The sequence below is a fragment of the Dreissena polymorpha genome, chromosome 12 (assembly GCF_020536995.1).
Source record: "Dreissena polymorpha isolate Duluth1 chromosome 12, UMN_Dpol_1.0, whole genome shotgun sequence".
NCBI classification, from domain to species: Eukaryota; Metazoa; Mollusca; class Bivalvia; order Myida; family Dreissenidae; genus Dreissena; species Dreissena polymorpha.
In genome coordinates this window covers 7,258,483-7,276,184 of record NC_068366.1, presented here as the reverse complement: position 1 = coordinate 7,276,184, position 17,702 = coordinate 7,258,483, and the positions used below count along the sequence as shown (strand labels likewise).

General features: G+C 31.6%; 1 protein-coding gene across 3 annotated transcripts in view; it reads right to left on the bottom strand.

Moving 5' to 3' along the window:
• The window catches only part of LOC127853361 (uncharacterized), a 39,925-nt gene that overhangs the window by 15,338 nt on the left and 6,885 nt on the right, over positions 1-17,702 (bottom strand). For all 3 annotated transcript variants that reach the window (XM_052387825.1, XM_052387826.1, XM_052387824.1), the window contains exons 3-11: positions 11,059-11,079; positions 10,617-10,670; positions 9,861-9,905; positions 8,917-8,979; positions 8,022-8,069; positions 6,292-6,342; positions 5,269-5,394; positions 3,085-3,243; positions 600-884 (exon numbers count right to left, since the gene is read on the bottom strand). In XM_052387825.1, coding sequence (XP_052243785.1) covers positions 600-884; positions 3,085-3,243; positions 5,269-5,394; positions 6,292-6,342; positions 8,022-8,069; positions 8,917-8,979; positions 9,861-9,905; positions 10,617-10,670; positions 11,059-11,079 — 852 coding nt within the window. The remainder of the gene's footprint in view (positions 1-599; positions 885-3,084; positions 3,244-5,268; positions 5,395-6,291; positions 6,343-8,021; positions 8,070-8,916; positions 8,980-9,860; positions 9,906-10,616; positions 10,671-11,058; positions 11,080-17,702) is intronic.

The window sequence follows — 17,702 nt, the reverse complement described above, 5'->3', positions numbered from 1 at the left end:
AAACAGAACATTTTAATACAAGATGTATGTTGCCAAGTGAGAAAATCCCTTGTTAGGAATGCCATTTTAGGTTTTAAATGAATGAGGTTTGACCTTTGAACAAGCGTGATGCAGACTTCACAGGAAACACGTATCTCAATATTGTAAATCTTTTGGGCGTGTTATTTCCTTGAATTTGACTAAATTCTTGCTGTATTTTACTCCAAATTAAAAGAGACTTTCAGAAGCGTTTCTTACACTCTTGGAACGGATGAAATATTATAAAAGATGAGAAATGTCAGGCTTATTTATCTTGAAAACTCTGCTTGGTATGGCGCATCCGTGTGTTAAGATTTCAAGTGTTATAATCTAAGCCATTGATTAAATGTTCACGCCTTTCGAAAATATTCATATACAACATCCACTGATATAAAAAAAAACACAGAGCCAATACCTAGACCGCTGATTAAATATAATAAACTTTGGTAATACTTTTCAATGCATCTCAAATACAAATCGCATAGCAACACGCATAAACATCACATCAAAACGATGGTTTTAATGCGAGTGACATACCCGATAACGTACTCACATTTGCAATACATATTACAAGATATTACCTTTTTCAGCGTTAGCCATAGCCTTAATTGCAGTGCCTTTTAATTCAACCTTTTCTACTGAGCTAAGTTGTGACGATTCTGATGCAGACTTATGGGACTTGAGGATGCTACATTGTCCTTCATTATCCGCAGGAAAACCGGGCTTCTTTGAAATAACATTCGCAACAGTGTTTAATTGTTCCGTATTTGATTTTTGAAGATGCGAGCGTTTATGTTTTTTCATGTCCTTTCGTCTTTGTTTCATTTCTCTCTTGGCCTCATTCCATTGATATAACGTTTGCGTGGCTGAAAGAGAAGTAAGCGGAAGAGGAGATATACAAGGATGTTTACACAATTGTTGATTGAATTTTAACAATTGAAAACCTAACCGTTCGACACAATACAGAGGGTACGATTTTTTAACACTAACGATGCATGATTGTAATTTATCAACAACAATTTGATCAAAATAGTAGTGATGCACCACCGTGAACATAATGCATGGTATTTTGAGGTGAGCTATATCAGGTTTAAAAAGTTCACATAGTTTATTCATGTTAATGCGTTTTAACGTCAATATGGATCGAATTATTTTTGATGAACACGGCGTAATATCATAATTATAAATTCAATTAAATAATAATAAATTTAAGCAATGAAATGGTTAATATGATTGTGTTCGATGATTGTCGTCAACAGTTGTGCACATTTTTCACGACACAACTAAAGCTTATAAAATGTGTAAACATAATAGGTAACTAAAATTATTAATGTATTACTAAAATTTTTTATGTTTAATATAAATTGTAACAATCATAAGATCGTTAACAAACTTTTAGTTGTTTAACATTGAAGTATTTTCTATGTGTTGTATTTATTTAAATTGTCCATGATTCGAAACTTTCAAAAATAACCGTTCCGTATTAGACAAAACGATTTGGTGAAAAAATAGAAGGAGCAAGAGCATAGATTAATAATTATGTAATGCTTAACGCCGAAGTTAACGTTATATCTCACAAGGCTGACACTGAATCACATGACTCTATGTGCCGCGCGTGAAATTCTTAATGTCGCAACAAATTTTATTTTCGTTACGTTTCGCAACATTAAAATTAAATGTCAAACTTCTTAATAATCCTATTTTGTTGTACAGATAAATCTCAATAACTTGAAAAAGCTCTACCACAACTTTACAAAGACATTTTGCGGTGTAGAGAAATAAATCAATTTAATAAGTAGTTGCTTAAAAAATCGGTATTCCGGAAACGTTTATTATAACAATGCACCCGCGCGTATATTTCATGAAATACATTAACGTTGTTTCTTTATATTCAATATATAAATTAAACAAGACTATTGCCCTGCAACATAGTCCCCTACCGGCTCCACCATTGTCAGAAATTTCACCATTGTCAGGATTTTTATTTTATTTGTTGCCATAGTAACCAGAATATTTAACGTAGAAACACAATGAAATTACGTGCATAATGCCCATATTGCCATCTATCCATGTTTCAAGTTTCATGAAAAACAAATAAGAACTTTAAAGATAATCGCAGGATCCAGAAAACCACCATTCTCAGCAGTATTTCTAGTCTATTTGTTGCCATAGCAACCGGAAATTTTGACGTAGTACAAAATGAAATGACGAACATAATGTCCATATTGCCATCTATCCATTTTTCAAGTTTCATCAAAATATATTAAGGAACTTTTAAAGTTATCGCAGGATCTAGAAAAGTGTGACTTACTGACAGACTGACATACTGATAGACTGACAGACAGACAGACAGACAGATAGACAGAGCGCAAACCATAAGTCACCTCCGGTGAAACCTGTAGGGGACAATAACAATTACAATAATAGCATTGTGTCAGTTTTTTTATTGATATGTATTATTAACATCTGGAAAAGTGTCTATTTGCGCTGGAAACAGATCAATTTTATACAAGATGTCTGTTGCCAAGTGAGAAAGTCCCTTTTAAGGAATGCCATTTTAGGTTTTAAATGAATGAGGTCTCGACCTTTGAACAAGCGTGATACAGACTTCACAGAAAACACGTATCTCAATATTGTAAACCTTTTGGGCGTGTTATTTCCTTGAATTTGACTAAATTCTTGCTGTATTTTACTCCAAATTAAAAGAGACTTTCAGAAGCGTTTCTTACACTCTTGGAACGGATGAAATATAATAAAAGATAAGAAATGTCAGGCTTATTTATCTTGAAAACTATGCTTGGTATGGCGCATCCGTGTGTTAAGATTTCAAGTGTTATAATCTAAGCCATTGATTAACTTGTTCACGTCTTTCGAAAATATTCATATACAATATCCAATACCTAGACTGCTGATTAAAAATAATAAACTTTGTTAATACTTTTCAATGCACCTCGAATACAAATCGCTTAGCAACACGCATAACCATCACATCAAACCGATGGTTTAAATGCGAGTGCCATACCCGATAACGTACTCACATTTGCAATACATATGACAAATTATTACCTTTTTCAGCGTTAGCCATGGCCTTAATTGCAGTGCCTTTTAATTCAACCTTTTCTACTGAGCTAAGTTGTGACGATTCTGATGCAGACATAGGGGACTTAAGGATGCTACATTGTCCTTCATTATCCGCAGGAACCGGTTCTGCGTTTATTTTTCGTCCTTTATGAATTAAAAAAACACATTGACCAAATAATAAATTAGACATGTCATAACATAATAGGTGTGCATTCCAATAGCAGGGCATTATTTAACTTTACATTAAAATTTATATACATAAAAATAAAGTATTATATATATATATATATACATATATATATATAAACATATATATATATATATATATATATATATATATATATATATATATATATATATATATATATATATATTCTCGTTAAGCCTTGCTAACTACACACTGTTTAGTTGCGTCAGCATGTGTTGATTATTTGTTTTGTTTTGGTTGTTCGGTTTCAGCAATTATAATGTAGTTATTCAGCATAAAAACTGATTTTCTTCTGCTTTTGATTGATAAGAAATGGCATAGTTTATTTAGAACCAGATTTTGATATCGCGCATCATAAACGATTAATGACGGCGTTTTTACGAGATGCATTACAATGTTGTATCATATGCTATAAGGTGCTGAGCTCAATAAGAAGGGATTTATTTTTAATCACTTATTTCATATTGAATGAAACGGTTGAAATAGTATTGTTATTTTGCATTAACAAACATCAAGTAATCCAACATCAATTAATAATTTAGTGTATTACCAAATATGATTTCCGATGCTGCAGAGTAAATGTTTTACAACCTGCTTCCTCTTGTGTTATGATAATAATAATAATAATGATAATAATAATAATAATAATAATAATAATAATAATAATAATAATAATAATAATAATAACAATAATAATGATGATAATAATTATAATAATAATAATAATTTATTAATTATAGATTAAGTATGCGTTTTGGCAAACTATTCAACCGTTTAACACAAGTGTGGTTTCTATCAACAATTCCAATGCTATGATCCCTGCTTTAAAAAGCATTTTAATAAAATATTGTGTTTATGTGTTATAATGTATCGTTCTTTTTGGCAAACTAATTGGCAACTTGCACGTTTTACTACATAACGGGATCTCAACAATAATTTCTTAAGCGCAAAGGTCAATGCCTCCGATGGTATGCTCTGACAGACTCATCGCACACAATGTGTTGTATTCTATAATTAACATACTTTAAAGAATCACGGTTACAAAAACGATGCATTATTAAGCTCAATATGTACATTTACATAAAAGCACTAAATGTTTTGTTAAATATTATTTTTATTGAAAAATGTCTCCAAAAGTTACGTTATAAATAAATACAAACATGACAAGGACTTGGAACCGTGATGCATCAATTTGTAATAAAACTGTACACACTATTTCACCGCTAGACCTTTTAAACAGGTGTTTGCCCGTGGATTTAGAACTGCTTGTTCACTTTAGGCTTTATTTAATTTTCTGTGTACTTTTACTGTCTAATTAAGTTTTATCATTAAAGTTAATGAAATGAAAGTTTTTTGTAATCATTTAATCAACTTAAAAGCTTTCATATGTATCGAAAAAAGAAAATAAGTAAGTAAAGACTTCAATTATACAATATGTCCCATGAAACTACTTCCGTTTATAAACATATGGTTTCACTGTTATGTACTATATCCAACATTGTGATACGTTTATTTTGCGAGTGAGCGCGTGTATGCCGTATACGTGTATTTGGTGTCTGCAAGAAATTAAACATGTGCTCCGGCAACATACAAACACCATGTTATTAAGAAATGCTTATTCTCCAATATAATGCAGCTGTTTGTTAAACTATATGTTTTTCTATGAAATAAACAACCACACAATGATATACATCCATCTATCGATATATGAAGTAAAATAAAAAGCAATGAAGAAATTTTATGGACGAAAATAAATACTGACACAGTCAAATAACACCGAATGAAATGCATGACATGCATTTTTGTTCCGATTATAAGACATTGCATGCCTCTTAATGTATTAAGAACAAAGTGTATTGTCTCCATGTTTTGTATTATATTCTACAACGACTAACTACTGGTGTTATATATCATGTAACCCAGTCGAAATGGTTACTATAAAACACAATATATCGTCTTACCTTCAACATAACTTGCAATATCCTTCTCGCCGATATGCCCTGAGTTATTATCCCGTTTAAGTTCGGAACAATATTTCGCCTCGCTATGCTGGCCCTTGACGTTGCCCTCCATCGATATTTCATTTTCTGAAATCATACATTAACCTGCTGCAAAAGTAATGAAAAGCACAATTCCTGCGATAAGTTACGGTTCACTCAAATGTATAACTGTACTGCCAGACAATAATCACCAAAACCAAATACAGCGGTTTATGTTTACAATATTATCAGAAAGGAATTACACTAATTGTTACACATCACTACATTAACAACGACTTAGATCAAAGCAAATCATTAAAGGTGTAATACCATTAAAATTTCAGTAGTATTTATTGTTATTTTTAAATTAAAATATATTAATTTATTACTGCCGTTTAGAAAATTAAAACATTTTATTGTTCACTAACTTAACGTTCATACTCACATATTATTTCATATATAATATTAGTTGATTGATTGATTGATTGATTGATTGATTGATTGATTGATTGATTGATTGATTGATTGATTGATTGATTGGTTGATTATTGGATGTTTTCATATCAAGCGATCATAAGGGATACATTTCCAAACGAGTGTTATAAGCACCAGCCCGATTAAGAGCTCATCAGTATTGTTTAGACTAAAATGCAAACAACCCCGCTTTCTTTAATGTGAACATGACTGGCAGGTAGAAACAGCTTGAACATTGAAAAACAGACATGAGTGCTTCAGCCATGATATCAGTTTTATAAACGAATTGTAATACAGTATATATTATTACATGTAAAGATAACATAAACGTTCGATGTTAAATCCTATAACAAAAATACAAATCATTAATTAATTTGTGTCGTATCTTACTAAAAGTATAGGAGCTTTCTGCACTAGTGCAAAATCATTTTCTCGTACGCAAACACAAATAGGTAGGATATTTTTGTGTTAGAGATTAGAATATGCCGCATCTATGACTTTAAAAGAAATCCATTGAGAGGAATATTTTACCTGTAAATGGCAAATCAAGTTCCTCCAACATAGGTAGTAAGTTCACGCTCCCTGAAAATAAAGAGCATATTGAAATATGTGAACATCTATTTATAACTTGGTATCACTTTCAAAATAATAATATAGTTAATTATAAAGTCAAATAAGAACAACTTTACATTCTTCAATAGATTGGCACTGATAAATTATGTATATGAGTGTATATTAGCTAATTTAGTTAACCAACATTACGCTTTAATAGCGTAACATACGGTTATGTTCTGGTGATAGAGAAGCATATAGTATTTTCTCAAACGGCCTTAACAGCTCATGAACGCGTACCGTACAGATTATCCTTCTGACATACACTATCGTGCTGTCTCGGCAGTGGTTGCTACAGTCGAATAAGTAATCAGATTATTTAAAACAAACGTTTTGATTAAAGCGCGTTGATACCCTTTCTATGGCAAATGGATTGCCAGAAAAGTCAACCATATTTAACGACAAACATAAATAAATACCGCTTTAAGAAAAACAAACACCAACATGGCTTATTTCTGTTATCAATCGGATAATTTATCAAGATGCTTTTCCACATGCTATATTCACAACATTTCGGCGTAGAAGGCATAAGTGCATAGAAATGTTATAAAAGATGACTTTTTGGTATAACTCAGAACCTTTGTATACATCCCTTTCAAAAGCTAGCAAGAGCTTTGCAACAAAAGCACGTCAAAAATTGATTTAAGCACACAAGTAATGGGCTTTTTTTTATTCTACAGCTATAACTGAATATGGATATATCCACTAAGAAAATGTCTTTGAAGTAATGCACTTTTCTTCAAAAATGAAACACAACCAGGGAAATTGCATTTGTGTATCTGTAACATTGCGCGAAAGTTATTCCAAAATTTATTGTTGTCGTAATTTTATCGGAGCCTTAACATGTTAATATGTCAGATATATCTCTTTAAATACAGAACCGATAAAACGTCATGAATGTGGTCGAATACAAACACATTGTAGTATTTATGGTAACTTTTTGTGTAATCGTGTTTCTACGTACAACTGTTAGATATTTAAGGAGTTACCAGATAAATGATCATCGTCATAAGTTTCCATTCAATAAAAAAGTTATTGCTAGCAGTTAGTTTTTAGGAACATTAATAATAACATTAGTTTGAATTGTCAACGATATTTCTGAAACATCACTATAGGATATTGCAGCGTCCGATTCCATTCCATTCTATGATATTGAAATGTTATATAGGATAATCCTTAACGCTTTGATTTGAGGCAAATACATCATACGTTGTTAATAAATACATTATTCACTAATCAATTCTTATTTTAGGCACATGATAAAAATTGTATTCTAATTGAATTTAAATTCCATCACACTAAGGTAATAGTTTGTTTTATAGATGACCTGCCAACTCAAGTTAACGACGTAAACGTTCCAAGCGTAAGCTACCTGCCTTTTACTATTTAACATCTGAAGTAACTCTTTTTTCTACACTTACATAGCAACTCATTTATGTATAAAAACCAAGATATTTAGGTTTTTTTCGTCGCTGACACTGACGGATTCGAAATGTTTCGAGAAAACGCAATGGCAGAACAGTCATGTTAAAACTGATACTGAGCGCAGGCTCACGTACATTTTCTCACCACGTGCATGTTAACTGATAAGCGGTAGTAAGAATATGCTATTTTTCTACATAAATCACAGAACGTTTCAATCGTCTTACTGTCTTGATTATTTTCACTATATCCTTCGTCAATATCTTCGACATCGTCTGAAATCAAACATAAGGCATCAACATTTTAGTATTTGTGTTTGAAAAGTATAACGCATAACCTCATCGAGTATATACCATATCACAAAATTTGATTCACATATCTCTTATTAAAAATACGACTTGAGATATAAAAAAATTAACTATTCAGGACTTATAAATAAAAAATAATTTTCCAACCAAACATAAGAACTTTCTTTAACATTAAACATTTGATGTTAGGAAAAATATTAAGTTTCAACGTTAATTTTTTGTATTGTATTTTTATATAATTCATATACGTTATATTAAGTTGGTATCCATAAGTATGATTTATCAATAATGGTGCTAGTATTACGACCACTATAGCAGTGGCGCATCAAATTTATTTATTTAAAATTTTAATTATCATTGTTTTTGTTACACAAAATTGATAAGGCTTATTACAATATTTGCTAAATCTATTGCAAACGATTGTACAGATTAAGCACTTCCTATGTATTTCTATATAGGATTCTTTCTAGTGCCAAAAAGCAACATACATAGCTTCCACCTATGAAAATTACTGTTCTTGCAGTGTGTATACTGTTTTATAGAGTTGCCTCCCTCTGTCAATATGCAAATGTCTGCAAAACAGCTTATACTTCTCCACGTAAGTTATAATTGTAGTATGCACATGCAAGCGCGGCGCTTTGTTATGCTAGTTATGCAATAGCCCGTAACTGATTCTAAGTAATAGAGAACTACTAAAACCACAATATAGATCCACGCGTAAGGAACCTATTCAAGCAGTCATTTTTTTCACATATCTGATTTCTAAATACACAACGGATTGACGGTTTCGCAAAGTATACTACTAAAGTCTTACCGGTTTCTTGAAATAGGTATGTTACGTTTTGAGATCTTTGAGTTCTTTGTGAATCGTCAAATACTGAAAACATTATAATAGTTGCATGTTTACCGACTGTTCCGGAATTCAACTTGTACAATGCGTATTTAAGCCGTAATAAATACAAAAAGGAACGAATGACACCAACAAAATAAACAGTAAAAAGTAACAATAAAATACCATTTATTTCTGAAATTGTTTGACCTTTTTGTAATCACTTTACTAGTTCTAAATTCCTGGCAGTTGCCGTACGGGCCATTTATCACAATAATAATCTACAAGTTAATCAAAGGATATCGGTCATCATTCAAAGAATATTTGAATGTATGGATTGTTCTTGTAACTACTTAATGAAAATAATTACAACAATTATGTTATACAAAAATATAATTTCTAAATGCATATACTAAACGTTCAGATATGCTGTTTTGGGGGAAAACCGAGCATACGATTTCGAGTTTATTATGGTCCCAGATTGGCCTGTACACTCTGCATAGGCTTGTCAGAGACGGCAATGCCGTTTTCATTTCCGCCTTCATGTAAATTTTCAAGTCTCAGTAAACAAAAACCCTGTCTACGCGGAAAGTGTTACCCCAGATGAGCTTGTGCGGACTGAACATGTAAATTTGGGATAACGGTTTTCGCACATATATTGAGCCCGATTTTCCCAGACCGCGGCTCATTTGTTTCATTTTATTAAATTATGATTATCGTGAAAATAGCATGAATGTAAGTGGAATTGAGTGGCAAACTGTCTTACTCTATGTATAGTCAGCAGTTTCTCTTTCTTTGTAAATTCCGTTTCTTATCTCCATATGCTATATCAGTTATGTTTACACATTAATTGGATTTGTACATAAACACTATATGGAATAAAATAGCAACAAACCTTTGACTGCCTCAAATATACATTAACAACTTACGGTTCATCATCCGATCAAAAAACATCCATTTGCGCTTAATCGTCCCTGAATTGAATAAAAACATATGATTAGCGAGATTTATAACAAGGTTACAATGAAAGATTTTTAATTGGTCGCATTGTGTGCTTCCGAAATCTTATGGAAGAAGAACGTTATTCAGAGATTTGCGTTCTTTCATAGCGTTTTATAAACTTTGCTTTTAAAAGAAGCGGCGGTTTGTTCAAGTTTCTTGTTTTATGTTAGGGACATGTTTAATTAAAAATCAATACATAGACTCCACGATTTAAAGTGGCCGTCGAGTCAGGATAAAAGCAAATAACGGAGCGATACTGAAAAGCGGAATCTTAAATAACTGCCATGCGAGGCGTTTCGACGTTGTCTGTATTATTTATGGTATTATATCACACGTTTTTGAAAGAAACATTGATCACCATAAAAAATGCATTAAAGCACAGAACTATGCATGCATTATTCGTGTATTTCGTTCTAAAATACTTCAGTGCGTGTATGTGTAAAAACTTGCTGTTGTTGCATGGCACATTTCATGTCCACAAGACATGTAACTTTTATTACGAAGTGATATATCTATTTATGAAAGGTATATTATCATCTTACAGTGCTGTATTTAAAATAAATTTTATTCAACGACACAGGGCAGATAACATGTGATCTCACTGATCATACACATTGTCATTTTAAAAGCCAAATAACTGCTTTTTATCGTGAGAAGACATACAAAAACAAAACTTAACAAACCTTCATAGATTTCGTGACATTTCTCTATACGTTTTTGAGTAGAATCAATCGACTCTGCAATAAAATTCAATACAATAATAAACACTTGATAAAGTGACAAAAGCTACAATGGTATCATGTAATAAAGCTATATTGCTAAGTAGTCAAAGTTGTTTATAACAATTAAACAAAACAAACATTGACAATAATGCCTTTTTCAAATATCACTCCCTTGAATATCTACAAAAATGGGTATACTGGGTACAGAGGACATTGGGAGACATACCAAAGGAACATGACAAGCTATGCATTTACATGCAATAGACATACTTTGTTGGTGTACCTCATGTAATTCTATTAAATCGATTTAGGCACATAGCAACCTACACTTATTTAGTTGTATGATACCATATTTAGATAAAAAGTTTTATTGTACACAAACGTATTCAATAAATCTACATACCTTTCAATTTAATGAGGGTGCCTGAAAGAAATAGAATACGGTTTATTTTAGTAACATAATGGGAACCAGCGAGTAATGGCGGCTTTCTTTGAGCGCTCGACAAAATAAGTGATCATTTATTAAATAAAGCCATAAAAACATTTTTGCGACAGTGCGTTTTAGTGCCTGTGCAACCCGGGATAAATGATGTAACGAACCACAAAAGACAGCTTGGCATGGATTGGAACTAAAGGCGTTTTAATGACACGGTAACTTTTGAATATAAATGTATTGGGTGCGGCCATATTGTTTTTACCTGATGTTTACCTGTGTTACCTGCGTTGTACACGGTTTGTGACCTCAAGTGTAACGGTACAATGTGAAGGCCACCCACGCTCGACAAACCAATGTATACTGGGCAAAATTAGTGAGATAACAAAGTGATTTGGACAATAACAACTGAAGAAAAGAAACGTAAAAAGGGCATAAACTCTACTGGTAGTATCAGTGAAATTGATTTGCAAGAATCACCATCACAAAACAAACAACAAGAACAAACTCCAAAACCTCAAAAAACTCGAAAGGCAAAAATGTCAAAAGTTGGAGAGACAAATTGGAAATCAGAGTATAACGTGTCCTCTGAAATAAATGACATGAAATCTCAACTAAAAGACATTAATCATAAGTTAGCAAATGTAGCATCAACTGTCGATAGGTCTATTGAAGAATTAAATTCCAAAATTAAACAACTTATAGAAAAAGACGACGCACGAATTAAAAATACCATGAGAGAACTATTATCTGGCATGAAAGACGATATAGTGATTTCACTTTCAAAACAGATCGAAGTGCTTGAATCGAGATTATTCGAACGCGAAGTAGAAAATGATAAACTTAAACAGGAAGTTAAAGGGCTGAACAAGAAACTTGCAGATCAAGAAGAAGTCAATTCCAAACTGGCTAATTCAATCGCCAAGAACGAATCTGAAAGGAGAAATATTGAGAATGAGGCAAATCAATATAGCCGAAGTAACAATGTAATCATTAGCGGAATTTCGCATATTGAAGAAATCGTTGAGGGAAAAAAACAATTCAAGAGGTTTGAAACCGCTGAAGAAACAACCAAATACATGGTTGAAACCCTGAACACCAAACTGGGCTGCCGGATAGACACAAGCGATATCGACATCGCACATCGTTTGAAGAAAGGACCAGACGGTAAGAAGGACATTATAGTGCGTTTCCAGTCGAGGTTACTGCGAAACTCAGTGCTAAAACAAGGTCGTGTTCTCCGCCAATCAGGCATATTTGTTAGAGAAGACCTCACTCCTCTGAACTTAGAGGTCTTCATGAGTGTCAAACGAAAAATGTCTGACGAAGTGTCCAGTGTATGGACCCGTAATGGGGTTATCTTCTTCAAAAACACACAGGAACAGGTCACCCGCGTCCACTATGAGGACTATCAGACCTGGCTAGACCTGCCCTGGCCAAAACGAACAACAAAATAACGACGGTCAGTGCCGTCATTATCTATCACTGAACAGTATAGACTTGTGAATGATTTAAACTATGCTATCATGCGTAACAGAACTTATAAATGGATGTAATTATAACAGCTCTCGTATCATCATAATTTTCAGAAGCGGTTAAATAGGTTCACGAAATAAACGCATTTCTTTTGTGTTGTCACCTTTTTATAGACAAGGTCAACAAAGAATAGCATAAATGATAAATATTGATTTCACGTAAATAAATATTACAATAATAAGCAGTTAACAAAATCAACGTTTTTGTATTGGGCATTAGCATAACATGACAAAATAAGTAATAATACGTTTGATAATATTTATTGTTAACAACTTCTTATGTAAAGTGCTTACATCAGAGAAAACTATATAGAGAACATAATAGAGCAATAAATAATAAATATTATATAAATGTTACATTTAGTTTACTAATTATTGTATACTGATAGCTACACCAATGATACATCAAGCTCGCGATGTTTACATAGTGTATTTTGTATAATATATGTAATAGTGTAATTAAACTGTAAAATAATAAAACTATATAGAGAACATCAACTATAAGCAATAAATAATAATATTTATAAATATCATAAACATGTTTCACTAAATAGACATATTATTTTACAGTGATATATACAACAAAAATTAATCTAGATCACAATGTTTATATGTTGTATTTCTGTATGCTTTTGTATAGTGTAATTAAATTGTAAAAAAAAACTTTATAGAGAACATCAACTATAAGCAATAATAAAAATATTTATAAATATCATATACATGTTACACTAAATAGACATATTATATTATAGTGATATATACAACAAAAATTAATTTAGATCACAATGTTAATATATTGTATTTTTGCATATATATTTAAATAGTGTCATTCAAGTGTAAAATAATAAATAAGTATTCAAATAAAAATAATAATCAAACTGTAAAATAATAAATAAGAATTCAAAGAATAATAGTAAATATATACATCACAATATATACATATGTTTTCTCTTTATTATAGTGTGGTGTATTTGCGAGCACTATTCTTTAAAACCGTTGTCGAATATATTGCCTTCCACCGTTGTTTTTTTTCTTTTGGGGGGGGTTATTCCTTTTTTGTTAAAGGCACAAGAGAAGCATACATACATCTGTTGTCCCATTTTGGGTCTATATCCATATATTTACGATGCTAATATATAAATATTTTTTTTATATATATTTTTTTATAATACCCCTTTGTGCTCTTCTTCTCTTTAGAGAAAAGGGTAATATTCATAAATTTTGTGGCTCATTTTGCTTCTATATCCATGTATGTACGATGCTAATATTTCAATTATAGCACTGTATACTATTCTTGCAAATATTTGTCAATATACTGCCTTTTCACGGTATTGTTTGTAAAAAGATCGAACGTGAAGCATGCAATTATTTGTTGTTGCAATTACATTTATACCTATGTGTCTATTTTTTTAGGGCAGAATTTTTTCATGCAATGTTTCCAACTTTCTCTTAAATATATCTCTCAATGTTACGTGTGTTAAATTCCTAAACCGCATCTCTTTTTTTCGTTTTCGCAAAAGAGAGCAACTAAGGAAAATGATATAGCATATTTAACAATGTGTAGTATCTCCATAAGTTTCTTCTATTGGAAGATTCATTCCCACGGGGACCCGCACATACTGTGTTTTCTATACAAGCCATTTATTAAGTACCATTCGTACTAAATTGTGTAGTTACTTGTACATATTTTTCTGTATTGTGTATGTTCGGACTACACTATCCTCACAAACAGTTGTCAAATACATTGCATTTTCAACAAACGTAAAGTGGTATATTTGCGATGCACCTTTCTATTTTCATATTTACTGAATTTGTTTTGGCAGCACTATCAGTAAGTTGCGCAATATATTGCCTTCCGCCTTTTTTTTGTTTCTGTATTGTTCCAATCTATTAAAGGCAAAAAGGAAACACATAAATTTGTTGTCTCGCTTTGCTTCTATACCCATTTATCTACAATGATAATATTTGTTGCCTCTATATTCATGTATGTATGTATTTACGATGCTATTATTTCATTTATTGTGCATGTCCTAGTAAACATTTGTCAATGCAAGCCTTCCACGGTATCGTTTGAAACACTAACGATAAAGATGTGTAAATATGCACAGTGCAGTGCAAACTGAAATTCTAGTTAATTTAAAAGATAAGAGAATCTTGACACTGCACTAAATCTGGAATTAATTTTTATCAAATATAATTCCTTTATAGGATATAATTGTAAGAATTTATTACAATCCACAAAACCTTCCAATTTTAATCCTTATTCATTTAATCACTGTTAATATAATAAGACGTGAACTAAATTTATGCAATGCACTGCATATTGTAATAATATAGATGATTTAGTTCATTTTCTTGTATTAACACTCGGTATGTTTTCCAGCTGTATATTTTATGTCGATATAGCTATACATTGTCACAAATTGTATAAAATGTGTTTATAGAGCTAATCCATGCTTAGGCTGTCTGACTAAATTGTCAGGTATTGTTTTTGTACATATAATGTTTTTTTGTTGTCTCCTTTTAATCTATATATGGTTGCATAGAGAAAAAAATACGTTTTCACGTATGATTTTGTTAAGCATAATACAATGTATTGTTTATGAAACATCCATTGCTGAGACTTGGGACATGAATTTTTGCATACAGAGTACTCATCTGACCCATAACTCCATTACGCTTAACCTATTGTGTAGGATGAATAGCTCTTCTCTATTTTTCAAAATAAAACGAACCGGTCAAGCACACACACATAATCATTCACATCACCGTCCACCTTTTTAAATGATTAAAATATGTACTTTGAATGTAAAAGGGCTAAACAATAAAGACAAACGAATAAAAATCTTCAAATGGTTAGACGAAAAAAATAATAGTGTATGCCTACTACAAGAAAGTCACTTGACACATACTTTAGCACAAACCTTAAAAGATGAATGGGACGGAGACATCTACCTCAGTGGGCAACATACTAATAAACAAGGCATTGCCTTTCTGATTAAAAACAATATAGGGATCACAGTCGATAACTTTAACGAAATAATAATTGGCAGACTAGCAAGTATAGATATCAAAATACATGAAACACAATTAACATTAATCAACGTTTACGGCCCTAACATAGATGATTCCACATTTTACGAAACATTACACTCGTTTGTAATTAATAACCAAGATAAAAACATTATAATCGGTGGTGATTTCAATACTGTTCTTAACCCATTATTAGATAAAAAGAGGGGAAACCTTTATGCTCATTCTAAAAATAGAAACATTTTGAATAACATAATTGAAAATTACAATATGATAGACATCTGGCGTACAATAAATCCAAACGAAAGCAAATTCACCTGGCACTCAAACACAAAACCAACAATATTTTGTAGATTAGACTATTTTTTAATATCTGAGTCACTTTGCAACATTATTGACACATGTAACATAAAACCAGGATATATGACTGACCACTCTCTAGTTGAACTTAAAATACACAACATAGAGCCTGAAAGAGGCCCAGGATACTTAAAAATCAATAACAGCATATTATTAGATACACAATACCAAACGCAAATAAAACAAGAAATACTCAATACAGTTCAAAATAATAAAGATGCGAACCCAAACACCTTATGGGAAGTAATTAAAGGAAATATACGTAACACAACAATTAGATACACATCATTTAAACAAAAAGAAACACGCAAACTTGAAACTGAAACCATCAAAAGCATTGAAACACTTGAAAAACAATTACATGAAACAAACACAAACGATACCAAAGACATTGAGAATGAAATAACATCAAAAAAACAAGTATTAGAAGGAATTTATCATACACAACTCAATGGAATTATATTACGAGCACGTGCACAGCATGTTGAACACAATGAAAAAAATACAAAATACTTCGCAAACATCGAAAAACGTAGAAGTGAACAAAAAACTGTACACAAATTAGTAGTTAATGGCGAAGATATAACAAACAGAACTCAAATACTAGAAGAACAACGTTTATTTTTCGAAACCCTCTATAAACGAAAACATGTTGAAAATAACACCCTCTTTAAAAATACACATCATGCTTTAAATCAAGAAGAAAAACAACTGTGCGACGGATTACTTAATGAATATGAATGTGGATTAGCACTTAAAGAAATGCAAAATAATAAAAGTCCAGGATCTGATGGCATCACAGTTGAATTTTATAAAATATTCTGGAACGATATTAAAAAACATTTAATTAATTCACTTAACTATTCATTTAACAACAAAAACCTAACTACGCTACAAAAACAAGGTATAATATCACTCATTCCAAAACCTGGAAAAAACCTTGAATCCTTATCAAACTGGCGCCCGATTAGTCTACTTAACAATGATTATAAAATTGCAACTAAAAGTATATCAAACAGAATAAAAAAAGTATTACCATCAGTCATTTCAAGATCTCAATCTGGTTTTATTAAAGGACGATACATTGGTGAAAATGTACGTCTGATACAAGAATGCATAAATTATTTCAACCAACCAAACAATTCTGGCCTCATTTTCTTTGCAGACTTTGAAAAGGCTTTCGATTCACTAGACCATTCGTTTATGTTCTCTTGCTTAGAAAATATGAATTTCGGTGAAAGTCTTATTAAATGGGTAAAACTATTTTATACCGATATTAACAGTATAATAATTAACAATGGCTTCTTCTCAAACAGTTTTAACATCGAAAGAGGGGTACGACAAGGATGTCCACTCTCATCCTCACTATTCATTATATGCATCGAGTATCTATCACACTATATCCAATCAAATAAACATATAAATGGAATATCGCTAGAACCAGACGAAGATATTAAACAGTCCCTATTTGCTGACGACGCAACTTATTTTTTAAATGACAGTATTGACTCATTCAATAATCTCATAGAATCGCTTACCCTATTTGGAATGGCATCGGGTCTTAAACTTAACAAAAGTAAATGCACTGTGCTACGAGTAGGTAAATTTAAACAAAGTAATATTCAACTTAAAAAAGAAATGAAATTCCACTGGACATCAGATGAAGCAACAACGTTAGGAATAACC